Here is a 13,237-nt window from a genome sequence, read left to right as displayed (position 1 = left end):
AAATCCTTATTGGGACTCACTTGAACCACTGCAAAGACCTTCTAACTAGCTTTTCTGCTTCCTATCTCTTCTTCCAGTCCATTCTCCACATCACAGCCAGAGTGATCTTTCTAAATAAAATTCAGATCTAATTATGTTAATTTCCTGCCTCAAAATCTTTTATTTTAAAAGATAAAGTCCAGCAGTGCCTGGGTGACTCGGTTGAGTGTCTGACTCTTGATTTCAGCTCAGGTCTTGATCTTGGGGTCATGAGTTCAAGCCCCACGTTGGGCTCTGTGCTGGACATGGAGCCTTAAAAAAAAAAAAAGGATAAAGTCCAAACCCCATAGCACAACATTTGAAGCTCTTTCTAATTTCGGCACCTACCCATTTCCCATTTTCTACCATTCCTTAAGTTCTTTTGGAGCACTCAATGGCAAAAACTCTTTCTTCTGCCAAAATACTTTAGCTTCACTTCTCTGCTTGGAAAATTCTTCTTTAGAAAAGTCCTTGTTGTCGTCCTACTGTTGTCAAATAAGGACATCTTCAGGCCAATGCTTCTGGACTTGGTACAGATTCCATTAGTGGGAGCTACGCTGTCTACCACATTTATGATTCTCCTCCTGGGCATATTATAAGATTGCATTTTCTTGGATGTGGGCGTGTGACTTGCTTTGGCTAGTGAAATGGGAGAAGTGGAAGTCTTAAGAGCCAGCACATGATTCACACACTTTTTCCCTCTGGTAGCTGCTCTGTCAGTCTTTATCTTGGAATAAGGAAGACAAAAAGCAGAGCACCCAGCCAACCCATAATGGATATGTAGCAATAGTAAAAAATAAAACCTTGTTTAAGCTGCTGAGATTTGGGGATTGCTTTGTTATTGAATAACTCAGTATATCCTGATACACTATCTCTGCTTTGACATCTTCTATAATTACCCCAAACCACCATGTTTCTATCTTACCTGACTTATGTAACACATTTTCTTTATACCGATTATCTAGAACTCATGACATATTGCCACATACTGCTTGTTATCAGTCTACCGGCGTATGTCTTAGCTACCTCTGCAATTTTACTGAGGCTCCCTGACAGCAGGTGTAGTGCTTGTTCCATTTTTATATCACACAAAGTATGGTTCATGGGGGCTCCTGGGTGGTTCAGTTGGTTTAGCATCTGCCTTCAGCTCGGGTCATGATCTAGGGTCCTGTGTTCGAGCCCTGTGTTGGGCTCCCTGCTCGGCGGGGAGCCTGCTACTGCTGCTCCCCTGCTTGTGCTCTCTCTCCCTCCCTCTTTCTCTCTGTCAAATAAATAAATAAAATCTTTAAAAAAATGTTTAAAAAAAAGGTATGGTTCATGGCTAAGGTATAAATTGTAATGAGTGTAAGAGTCAGATAGACTTATTTTGAATTGCAGTTCTGACACTTAGTGGCAATCTCTCTGAGCCTCAATTTCCTCATCTGGAGTAAAATGGAGTAACCATATATATCCTACAGGGTTTTTCTGAAATATGTGGATGACAGGTGCAAGATATGTATAAACAATGACATGGTGTAGTTATTATTGTTCCCTTATTTGTTTTTATCATCATTACAGAGTGTGTTCAGGAAATATTTGTGCATACATCCTTCATTGATCGAAGTTTAGTGGTATGTGCATTGGACTTGGAATCAGAAGTCTTGGATTTAAGGCATAGCTTTTGTCACCAGCTTTGTGACCTTGGCGAAGTCACTTACCCTGGCTGCATTTTTGCATTCTCAACTATAAAATGTAAATGCTAATAATACCTACATCACAGGGATTTTATAAAATTTAAATAAGCTAATATATGAGGAGATGTTTTATACATGCTCAGGTATCATGCATTCTAAAATTGTAATGAAACAGAGAAGACTGGCTGGTCCCTCACATAAGGACTGTGTGGATATTTGTGAAGCATCCCAATGTGCTCTGATAACATTTTACTATTGGTCTTGTTTTTGCTTGGTTGCTTACATGTCTTTCTTTCCAACAAGACTGTGATCTGCTTGAGATAAAGAATCGTGTTGGGGGATGCTTGGGTGGCTCAGTTGGTTAAGCATCTAGCTTCAGCTCAGGTCATGATCCCAGGGTCCTGGGATTAAGTCCTGCATCAGGCTCCTTGCTCAGCTGAGGAGCTTCTCCCTCTGCTGACTGCTCTCCCTGCTTGTGCTCTCTCTCCCTCTCTGACAAATAAAATCTTAAAAAAAAAAAAGAATTGTGTTGGTTACTTTTTAAGCAAAACATTTTTTTCCTTGTGTAAGAGCAATATGTGCTTATTATAGAGAAAATAAAAGTGACTGAAAAAAATTAAAATCCCTATAATTCTTGACTCTCATACAGAGATAATCACTATTAATCTTTTGATGTGCTTCTTTCCAATTTCCTTCTCTGCATATATAGTTACAAACGGATATTATATCACATATACCAGCATTGTCCCATGTCCCAACAAATATTTTTGTGCATAGGTCTGATTTTCTAATTTTGTAGCAAAAGTTTTGAGGAGGAAAATTTCTGGGTAAAGAGTACAAATATTTTTAATGATCTTGAGACTTCCAAATTGATCTTCAGAAAGACTGAACCAGGTTTCCACGAGCAAGGTGTGAGGTTGCATATCCTCATCTATAATGGGAATTATAATTAAAAATAGTTAAAATCTTTTAATATAATTATTCATTGGCCTTTTTTTCCTGTGAATTGTTTGTTCCTCTTGCCCATTTTTCTGTTGGAATTTCAATTCTTTCTTTCTTTCTTTCTTTCTTTCTTTCTTTCTTTCTTTCTTTCTTTCTCCTTCCTTCCTTCCTTCCTTCCTTCCTTCCTTCCTTTCTGCCTTCAACATGGGGCTCGAACTCATGACCCTGAGGTCAAGAGTTGCCTGCCCTACTGACTGAGCCAGCCAGGCACTCCTCAATTATTTTCTTATTAGTTTTTGAGGTTTTATTTATTTTTTAAAGATTTTTATTTATTGATTTGACAGAGAGAGGGCACAAGCAGGGGGAGTGAGGGAGGGGAAGCAGGCTCCCCACCAAGCAGGGAGCCTGACGTGGGGCTCAATCCCAGGACCCTGAGACCATGACCTGAGCTGAAGGCACACACTTAACTGATTGAACCACCCAGGTGCCCCAATTTTTATGAGGTTTTAAAAACCATTTTATTCTACCCACCAAGTACAATACAAGACACATAATAGATGCTCCTTAAATATACCTTGGGTTATTTGTTAATTATTCTGAGGAATTTTTAGGAACAAAAGTTGACTTTCTAGGAGGCTAACTCTTTATTTTTCCTACCCAGGACACAGCTGGACAAGAACGGTACCGGACCATCACCACAGCCTATTACCGTGGGGCTATGGGCTTCATTCTGATGTATGACATTACCAATGAGGATTCCTTCAATGCTGTCCAAGATTGGTATGAGATTCATTCTCATTCATTCACCACACTCATTCATTATTCATCAAAATGTCTAGAAAAACCTAATGTGTGCTAGGCCTTGTGCTGTATACTAGGGAAATCTGGATGAATCAGACATGGCTCCTGGCCTCAAGGAACTCACAGATGAGAGGAGAGGACATATCAATAAGCAATCAGTGAGAATACCATGTGACTTGTGCAGTAATGAAGAGAGGCACCAGGGCTGTGGGAACCCAACAGAGGGCTCTGACCCAGCTTGGGGAGTCAGGGAAGGGATCCTGGAGTTGCTGACACAGATGCTACATTTGGTAAGATGAACAGGAGTTAGCCAGGAAATGAGTAGATAAGAATATTCCAGGAAAAGAATGCAGATGTGCAAAGGTGAGACAGTAAGTGAGGGATATGAGAAGAGCAGAAGTCATGAAGAATTTTATGTGCTGGGGTTAAGAGTTTAGAGCTTATCCCCTGGGTGATGACATTTGAACAGGGAACCAACAGGTTCAGATTAATGTTTTGGAAAGATCATTCTGTTCACAGTAGTGAGTGAATCTACATACGACTTTCCCATAAGATTTATCCCTAGGCTGGGGGTCAAGAGCACATCCAGTCCAGGTTTGTGAAGATTCAATATACAATGGAAATCAGCACAGCTCCAGAGGTACAACTTCTAAGTAACTTTCATCTTTTTTCCGGGAGCATAACTCACAGGGAGAAGGGAGCTGAGGGGAATGATAGGTAAGAGGGAGGGCCTGGGTCCCTTGCCTAGTGGCAAAGGATGGATCAGTGGAAAGGATGAGGATGGGAGAAGGTGGAACATCTGTGCCATGGGTCTTCTTCAGAATCAGAGAGGCTGAGCAGGCTGGGCATACGGCAGCAGTGCTGGCCACTGCCCAGCTTATCCCCTGCTCCCGCCTGCATAATAGCCACCCTTTGAGGACTTCCCTTCTCTGGCAGGACAGTTGCCATGATTTGTGAAGTACTGTTGGTGCCTGGCAGCGTTGAGCTGAGAGTGGCTTTGCAGACTGTCCAGGGTGCCATACACGTGTCTGTCCTTCATGGTGGTCTACATTCTCCTTCTTAGCCTATTGGTCATCTTTCCCTTCCTCCTTTCTCTCTCTTCCCTTTTTTTTTTTTTTTTTTGTTTTTGGTTTTGGTTTAAGATACTTTTTTTTTCCTTATAATAATATATTTTTATTATATTATGTTAGTCACCATACAGTACATCCCTGGTTTTTGATGTAAAGTTCGATGATTCATTAGTTGCGTATAACACCCAGTGCACCATGCAATAAGTGCCCTCCTTACTACCCATCACCAGCTTATCCCATTCCCCCACCCCCCTCCCCTCTGAAGCCCTCAGTTTGTTTCTCAGAGTCCATAGTCTCTCATGTTTCATTCCCCCTCAGATTACTCCCCCTTTCTTTTTTTTTTTTTTAAGATTTTATTTATTCATTTGACAGAGATAGAGACAGCCAGTGAGAGAGGGAACACAAGCAGGGGGAGTGGGAGAGGGAGAAGCAGGCTCCCAGCAGAGGAGCCTGATGTGGGGCTCGATCCCAGGACTCCGGGATCACGCCCTGAGCTGAAGGCAGACGCTTAATGACTGAGCCACCCAGGTGCCCCTACTCCCCCTTTCTGAATCCCTTTCTTCTCCTACCGATCTTCCCAGTTCTTATGTTCCATAGATGAGAGAAACTGTATGATAATTGTCTCTCTCTTCCCTCCTTAAAGTACCCTCTATCTTCCTTTTCCTCCTTTCCTTCTTCTCTTTTCTCTTTACTCCCTTTTTTTCTCTTTTTTTCTCTTCCTTTTCCCCCTTTTTATTCTCTCTCTTCTCTTCAGTCATGATTTGTCTCCCCTCCTCTTTTCCTCCTTCTCCATCTTCCCCCCACCTCCTACCATGGAGTAATTAGCTCTTTCTTTAAGTGTTTCCCCACTGCTCATTCCCTGTTGGCCTTGACCTTCTTCCTTTTGCTATCAGTCTGTTCATTCTGTCTCAGGAACACAGTGACTTTAACACCTGGTGACGATTCCTCCAAGAATAACCTGAGTTGCTAATCTGGGAGCTGAGAGTGGATGAGGGTGGGAGGAGGGAGGAAGATGACAGGAAGATTAGTATGGGGAGACATGGAGAGTTGGCTCCAGTTACCTGCCTTGAGGCCGAAGATTGAGTGTCTGTTTCTCATAAGCTCTGGCCTTTCAGTTTTGCCTCTGAGCAACTTGGTCCTAGACTAGCCATGTAAGCCCCAGTGCTCAGCACAGAACGTGGCTCTTTGTCAGCCCACAACAAATGTGGCTGAGTAAATTCTGTACCTTGAAGGAATGGCTTCTTACTCTTAAAGAGAAGATTAGTGGGGGATCAGCTTTACGAGCAGAGTTGGTAATAGGTCCATGTTGCAGTTAGGGTTGAGTTAGATTGAGTGTCAGTGTCAGGATAGAGTCACACTTAAGATCTGCTTTAGGATTTAACCATTAGCTGGCTTACTCATCAGACAGTTGCTGATACCTTCTCTGCTCTGTGCTGTGTGCTGGGGACTGGCACGCCAAAGATGGATGAGACTATCCTTGCCTTCAAGGGGAGACTTATAAATTCAACCAAATGTAACAGGTGCCATGGTAAAGGTGCAGGGGTCCAAAAGGAGCAGTAATCATCATTTCTATTTGATGGAGTGGTTAGAGACAGAGTTAGGCCCATCCCCACAAAGAGATGTACCCACAATATAAGGGTCCTATTTTATTCATTATATTAAAATTTTGTTTCTCATTATATAAGTGGCATATGCTTATTTTCAAACGTTTGAAAAATACAGAAAAGTATTTTTAAAAGATTTTATTTATTTATTTGAGAGAGAGAGAATAAGATTGAATGAGCAGGGAAAGGGAGAGGAGCAGAGGGACAGGCAGACTCTGTACTGAGCTGGAGTCTGACGCTAGGCTTGATCCCATGACCCGAGATCATGACCTGAGCTGAAATCAAGAGTCAGTTGCTTAACCAACCGAGCCACCCAGGCGCCCCTACAGAAAAGTATTTTTAAAAAGTTTCATAACCATCCTATGTGAAGGAAACCTCTGCTGACATTTTGGTTTCTACAAATAATCACCATCTGAGGCCTCAGTGAATGTTTATAAGTCACAGAGGAGGAGGGAGAGGCTAGCTGGACCTGAGAAAGCCTGGGAAGACTTCCCCCAAGGAATGATGAGATCAGCCCTGGGCCCTGGGGGATGAATTAGTGTGGGGAAGGGACTCCCAGTATAGGCAAAGGCACAAGCCATGGAAGAGCATTTCGGGAAGTGTGAGAAGTGGGAGGAAGTGTGATGAAGCTACAGAGACAGGATGTGAATGGTCTTGAACACCTGTGGGATCTAGACTTCATCACACAGCTAGTCGGGGGAGCCATAGGAGAGTCCTTTTAAGAAAGGACTTATCGTGGTCAGATAGATGTTTTAAGGATGCCTGGGTGGCTCAGTCGGTTAAGCATCTGCCTTTGGCTCAGGTCATGATCCTGGGATCAAGTCCCACATTGGCTTCTTGCTCAGTGGGGAGCCTACTACTCCCTCTGCCTGCCGCTCCCCCTGCTTGTGCTCTCTCTCTTTCTATCTCTGACAAATAGATAAATAAAATCTTTTAAAAAAAACGTGTTTTAGAAAGAGTTCTCTGCCCAGTGAGGAGAGGCATGGGCAGATGTATTGGAGAAGGGTTTCTAGGGGCTGGGTGAGGTTGCAAGCAGAGCTTAGGGGTCAGCACCTGTGACAGCCCACTGGGGCAGGCATCCATCTGTCTTCAGCTGAGTTCATTGTCAGTAACTTGGGTGTAGCAAACTCCTGAAGGGAAACCACATCTTCGAGTTTCGCAGGGTCTTGCCAGCATAGCAGGATGTCATTAACACAGTCCTCTCTCTGTCTCTCTTTAGGGCTACTCAGATCAAGACCTACTCCTGGGACAATGCACAGGTTATCCTGGTTGGGAACAAGTGTGACATGGAGGAAGAAAGAGTTGTTCCCACTGAGAAGGGCCGGCTCCTTGCAGAGCAGCTTGGTATGGGCACAACATATGTGTATGTGTGTGTTTACCTGAGATTGTGACATTAAGGGTGTGTTGTGATTGTGAATTATGTGCATGTGTGCTCTGTGTATATTGTTTTATATTTGTGTGATGTGCATATAAGCTTTGTGCTAGTGAATTTTAGGTAATTTGTTATTTATGATGCATATATTTTGTTATACTGAATTAAGAAGTAAAATTTAAATTTATGAACTCTGTTTTTCACCAATTCCTTCCCCAAAGGCTTTGAGGTGTCTTATAAAAATGATCATAGTACCTCAATAAAAAAATAAGAAAATTGGAGTGAAGGGAAAACAAAAGTAGGAGGAAAATAAGAGGAAGCCAGGGGTGAGATAAGTGTGTATGTTTTAAGTTCTCAGGCATGTGTAAGAGTTGGACCAAAATACTGGCTTTGAGCTCCCTGCCAACCATGCAAGGCAAGAAACATAACCAAGTACACGCTCTCGAGATGATCCTTAAAATAAAAACAAACCCGTTATTCAGAGAAACACTTCTCTTCGTTGACAAACGTAGAGCAGACTCTACATGCTGGATGTGACAATGTCCTTAATATCAAACGTCCTTACAGCAACCACACGTTGTGTCTTAGAATTTCTCTCAATGTAAACTGATGTTTCCTTACCAAAACACAATTCACAACAAAAGTAATTGTATGAAGGGATGAAACAATGTGGTTTAAGTATGCAGCTTAGTGATGCGCTGGCATTTTCCAAGGTTAAAGCACCTTTATCTCTGTGCTTCACTGAGACCCAGGTGCCTCAGATGTGTCTCAGTAGCCCCACAGCAGACTCCTACCAATACTTCCTTCAAAGAGCAGCTCCTTTCTTTTCCTTTCCTCTTCTTTTTAAGATTTTATTTGTTTATTTTTCAGAGAGAGAGAGAGAGAGAGCACAACCCGGGAGAGGGACAGGCAGAGGGAGAGGGAGAAGCACACTCCACGCTGAGCAGGGAGCCCAATGCGGGACTCGATCCCAGGACCCTGGGACCATGACCTGAGCCAAAGGCAGACACTTAACCAACTGAACCACCCAGGCATTCCTCTTCTCTTCTCTTTTCTTTTCCCTTTCCTTTCCTTTCCTTTCCTTTCTTTTTTCCCTCCCCTCCCCTTCTCTTTTTCCTTTCCTTTCCTTTCCTTTCCTTTCCTTTCCTTTCCTTTCCTTTCCTTTCCTTTCCTTTTTCTCTCTTCTCTTCTCTTCTCTTCTCTTCTCTTCTCTTCTCTTCTCTTTTCCTTTCTTTTTCTTTTCTTTCCTACATTGGGGTCCAATGTAGGGTCACCTCAGAGAAAACTTCCCCTAGAAGAAAGGATATATTGCTTAACTTTTAGCTAGTCTCCCTAAATATGTCTCACAACCTAGGTGTTGTAAATATTGAGGAGTAGGAAGTTTAAAGTCATTTTCTCTGATGGTCTCTGAAGTCTAGATATTTGGGTTTGTGGGCGGGCAAACTGTATAATATACAGATGTGAGTTGTGTGTGGTATATATTTGTATTATGCATATTATGAGTACATGTGTGGGAGAGTGTCTTATACTTCTTTCTTCCCTCCCCTATTCCCCAGGGTGGCCTGGAATAGAAATTAGCAAACTGTAGGTGTTTAATAAAGAGGGAGGTTGGGTTATCTTGGATCTGGCTGTTCTCACCCCATCGTAGAAGTTCACAGGGTCCAGAAAGTGCCTCTATCCGTCTCCCTGGTATACAAAGCAGTAAGCATGTGGTTAAGCATACATTTGGGTGACCTTAAGCTATCACTTTATGCCTTCAACCTGCTGTCCCCAGGGAGACTCTCAGCACTTTCCCTGGAGTGGCTACACCCCATCTGTTTAGAGTCCTCTCTTCTACTCCCCACCCTCTACCCTCATCCAGCCAGTAAACCTCCACTCACTTTTCCAAAAACCTCAAGCCTCACATTTCCTATGAAGCCTCTCCTGGCCCCAGAGCTCTTTTCTTTGTGCCCCCACCTCACACACAGCAGACACAGTCCCTATCATGCTTGGGTGCACTTGTTTACTTGTCCATCTCCCCTAAAATTCCATGAAGACAGGAAATGAGTCTAGTTTAGTTTCGTGCCAACAATCCCTACTTATATGGCCTGGCACTGAGTAGACACTGCAAAAATATGTTTTGATTAAATTTTATTATGTTAAGTATTTGGCTACTTCATTTTATTTCAATCCAATTAAGACTTCCTGAGTGCCTGCCTACTCTATGCCAGGTACTGTGCTGTGAAATAGGATATACACTGCCCTTTCTGAAGGATGAAACTGTGATACCCCAAGTGATTGGTGTTGTGATACAGGGATGTGCTGGGGGTTGTGGGGGCACAGGGGAGGCACCTAACTCAGTGGGGATCAGAGAACATGATGCCTAAACTGAGTCTTGAAGACAAACAGAAGCAGCCAAGTGAGGAGGAGAAGCAAGGACATGTCAGGGGAATAACACCGGCAAAGGCAAGGAACAGCACTGTGTGTCCAGGGTACTATAAATCATTGACAGTGTGAGTCTAGAGTAGCATTTCCTGAAGAGAAAGACTTATGCCATTGGAAGTATGCAAGATGATTTTATGTACATACTTTGATATGTACTGGAAAAAATATATATAATCAGCATGTCAAGCCCTTAGAAGTAAACAAGACTAAGTTTTAAAAGGTGAGTTAGTTTTGTAATTTGGAAAAAATATAATTGGCATGCCAAGCCCTTATGACTAAGATTTTTTAAAAGTGAATTGGTTAAATATTTATTAGGTGTTTACCCTGAGCCAGGGACTATTCTAAGTGTTTTAAAGTATTACTCATTTAATTTAATCCCCCTTAGAGCCTTCTGATATGCGAACTTCTCTTATCTCTAAATTGTTTTTTTTTAAACAGATGAAAAAACTGAGGCATAGAGAAATTGAGCAGCTTGCGAAGGTCACATAGCTAGTTAACAGGTGTAGTCAGAATTTGAACCCAAGCAGTAGTCTGGCTCCATAGCCTGTGCTCCTAACTACTTAACCTCACTGTATAGTAAATATGGTAATAGGTGATAAATATTGATCCAGACATTATATGAGATGCCGTGTATTAATTATTTCATTTAATTCTCACTATAACCCTTCCAAGTAGGTACTATAGGGTATGTCCAATACTCTGAGAAACGAAGTTCAGAGGGATTAAGTAATTTGCTCGAGTTTATGCAGTTAAGAAGTAGCAGAGTCAGTTTAGATCTATCAAATATATGTAGGAACATAGATGAATTAAGATTAATTCTAAGTGCAGGGTTTGGAGAGGCACTTGAAGGCCTTAATGAATAGGTCAGATTTGGGCAGGTCATAGTAAATCATGTCTGTCCTACACAATTTCCTGAGGTTTCCTCTATTACTTACCAGTATTTGCCTATTTAGACACCTATCTCTCTTGCTAGCTCGAGAGCAACAAGTTTATGTCTAAATTGGTTCATTATCCTAAGCACACAGCATAGGGTAGATATTCATTCATTCATACATTTATTCACTTATTCATTGAGCACTTACTCTGAGCTGGGCTCTGTCTTGGCACTTGGGATATAATAGTTAACAAAACAGCTATGATACTTACTGTCAGGGAACTAATGTAAAAGGGACAATGAACAAATAATTATACAAATATATAATTTAAAAAGTTTTAAATAGACAAATTGAATGCTGTGTGAATTATATCTCAATAAACTTGTCAGAAATTGTGATAAGTTCTTAATGAGTTAGGACTCTCATTATGGCAAGTGATAGAATCCCAAATCAAACTAGCTTTAATTTTTTAAAAATAGAATTTATTAGCTCATGTAGTTAGAAAGTCTGCTAGACCCAGGATTCAATTGGACTTTCCATTTCTCAACTTTGCTTATCCCTTCAGCCTCCTTCCTTCTCCAGTCAAACTCTGCATGGGAATAAGATGGATGATGGCAGCTCTAGATTCATATCCTCCCAACTCCTGAAAAAAAAGGCCTTCTCTGTCCCAACTACCGTATATCAATGTCAGGGAAGACTATGATTGGCCGCCTGTGAGTCACGTGTCTGTCCCAGTGGCTGAGGAGGCGGGTATGATAACCTATAGTGCTACCACAACTCTTTAAAATAGTAATTCCCAAAAGAAAGGAATGGTGGGCAGATGAAAGTGACATACGTTACAAGTGCTATGAAGAAAGTGAGAAAGAGGAACCTAATTTTAGACTGGAGAGTCAAGATCTTCTGAGGCAGTAACACTGAAGCTGAGAACTAAAAGATGAGAAAAAGTTAGCCAGGCAAAGAGTGGATGTGAGTGTGTGTGTGTGGGTGAGTGTGTGGGGGGAGGCAGAGGGCCATATTCCAGACCAAGAATAGTCCCAATGTGGTGTAGAGCTTGAAGCGCTCATGATTTGAAAGAAGGCATGCCACAGGGACTAGACAATCAAGGGGAGAGTAGAGTGAGGGGAGAGTAAAAGGTAGGCAGGGGCCAGGTCATGAAGGAACTTGTGGACCATGTTAAGAATTTTGCAAGGATGTGACCAGATCTGGGAACAGTGAGGGAGGATGCTCAGCCTTCCTCATCCCCACATCAGTCCTACCCCTCTGCTATGCCAGCAATTAAGTAAGTTTCAGTGGTCTGCTGGCCACCTCAGTAGTGCCACTCTTCTGCTTTATGGGATTCTTCTTCAGGACTCCCTTTCCTTTAGCTTTTCTGTGTTCACTAGGCCAAGACTAGTGATATGGCCAGAAGCTAGCTTTTATTAAAGCTGTGTGTAGCAGCAGGCTGTCAATATCCTTAAAGTTCCTGAGACATGGGTGAGACTGTGAAGTCGCTGAGGCAAGCAGATCTTTGCTCCTGAGCGTGGGGGAGTTTCAGGGACTCCTGCTCCAAGAAGCACAGCATTTTAGGGCCTCTGCCCTCCTGTGCCCCTCAGAAAGGGGCTTTTTGTCCCTTCCCTAGATCTGAACGTGAATGGGTCTGGCCAAAGCCCAAAGGATAGTAAAAGAGAAACGCACTTCTGCCTACAAGGGAAGGAGAGACTCATTTACAATGTGGTTTTGGAACACACACATACATTCATTCCAGCAAAGTGTAGTAGGAAAAGCACCAGACTAGGAGTTAGGAGGCTGAGGGTTTTATCCTGTTTCTGCCACTAGTTTACTATGTGACCTTGATTATCTTGTTTCCTGTCTCTGGGTCTTAGTTTGCCCATCTGAAAAACAGGGGATTTGGATTCATTGAATGGGAAGGTCCATTTGGCTCTATCCCTCTTTGCTTCCATGATTTTAATTTACATAATTCCTACTGATCACTCAGACTCCACAGACCCCTGTACAGTGCATTGCCTATTTTAGGTGCCTGTTAGATGTTTCTTTTTTTTTCTTCTAAGACCTAACTGACATTGATAGTAGCTAACTCCGGTGCAGTGACTTATAGTTTACAAGGTGCTTTCACAACAATTTTCTGTGATCCTCACTCTTACTCCTAGCCTGGAAGATGCCATTATCATCACCTCCATTATACTGATGAAGAAGCTGAGTCCAGACTTGTGCTTTCTTGCACACAATGAGCTGTGTCACGCTTCTTATTTTTCATTTAAAGATTACATAACTTTTCTAAATCATTCAGGTAGCAGGTATTAGGCCCAGTACTCAAACTCAGCCTTTGGACTAAAAATCCCAATGTTCCCATTATATCATCATCCAATGGTGTTTTCCCAAGCTTGCCATCATTTCTCATCAAATTTCTTTTTTTTTTAAAGATTTTATTTATTTATTCGACAGAGATAGAGACAGCCAG

The 13,237-nt window shown here is 42.2% G+C and overlaps 1 protein-coding gene across 2 annotated transcripts in view; it reads left to right on the top strand.

Moving 5' to 3' along the window:
- RAB3B (RAB3B, member RAS oncogene family) overlaps positions 1-13,237 on the top strand; it is a 67,988-nt gene that overhangs the window by 40,048 nt on the left and 14,703 nt on the right. For both annotated transcript variants that reach the window (XM_002915722.4, XM_019795830.2), the window contains exons 3-4: positions 3,295-3,413; positions 7,328-7,452. In XM_002915722.4, the coding sequence (XP_002915768.1) occupies positions 3,295-3,413; positions 7,328-7,452 (244 nt within the window). The remainder of the gene's footprint in view (positions 1-3,294; positions 3,414-7,327; positions 7,453-13,237) is intronic.

The sequence above is a fragment of the Ailuropoda melanoleuca genome, chromosome 2 (assembly GCF_002007445.2).
Source record: "Ailuropoda melanoleuca isolate Jingjing chromosome 2, ASM200744v2, whole genome shotgun sequence".
Classification (NCBI taxonomy): domain Eukaryota; kingdom Metazoa; phylum Chordata; class Mammalia; order Carnivora; family Ursidae; genus Ailuropoda; species Ailuropoda melanoleuca.
The sequence above is the reverse complement of the archived record's forward strand: the minus strand, read 5'-3'. Positions and strand labels throughout refer to the sequence as shown.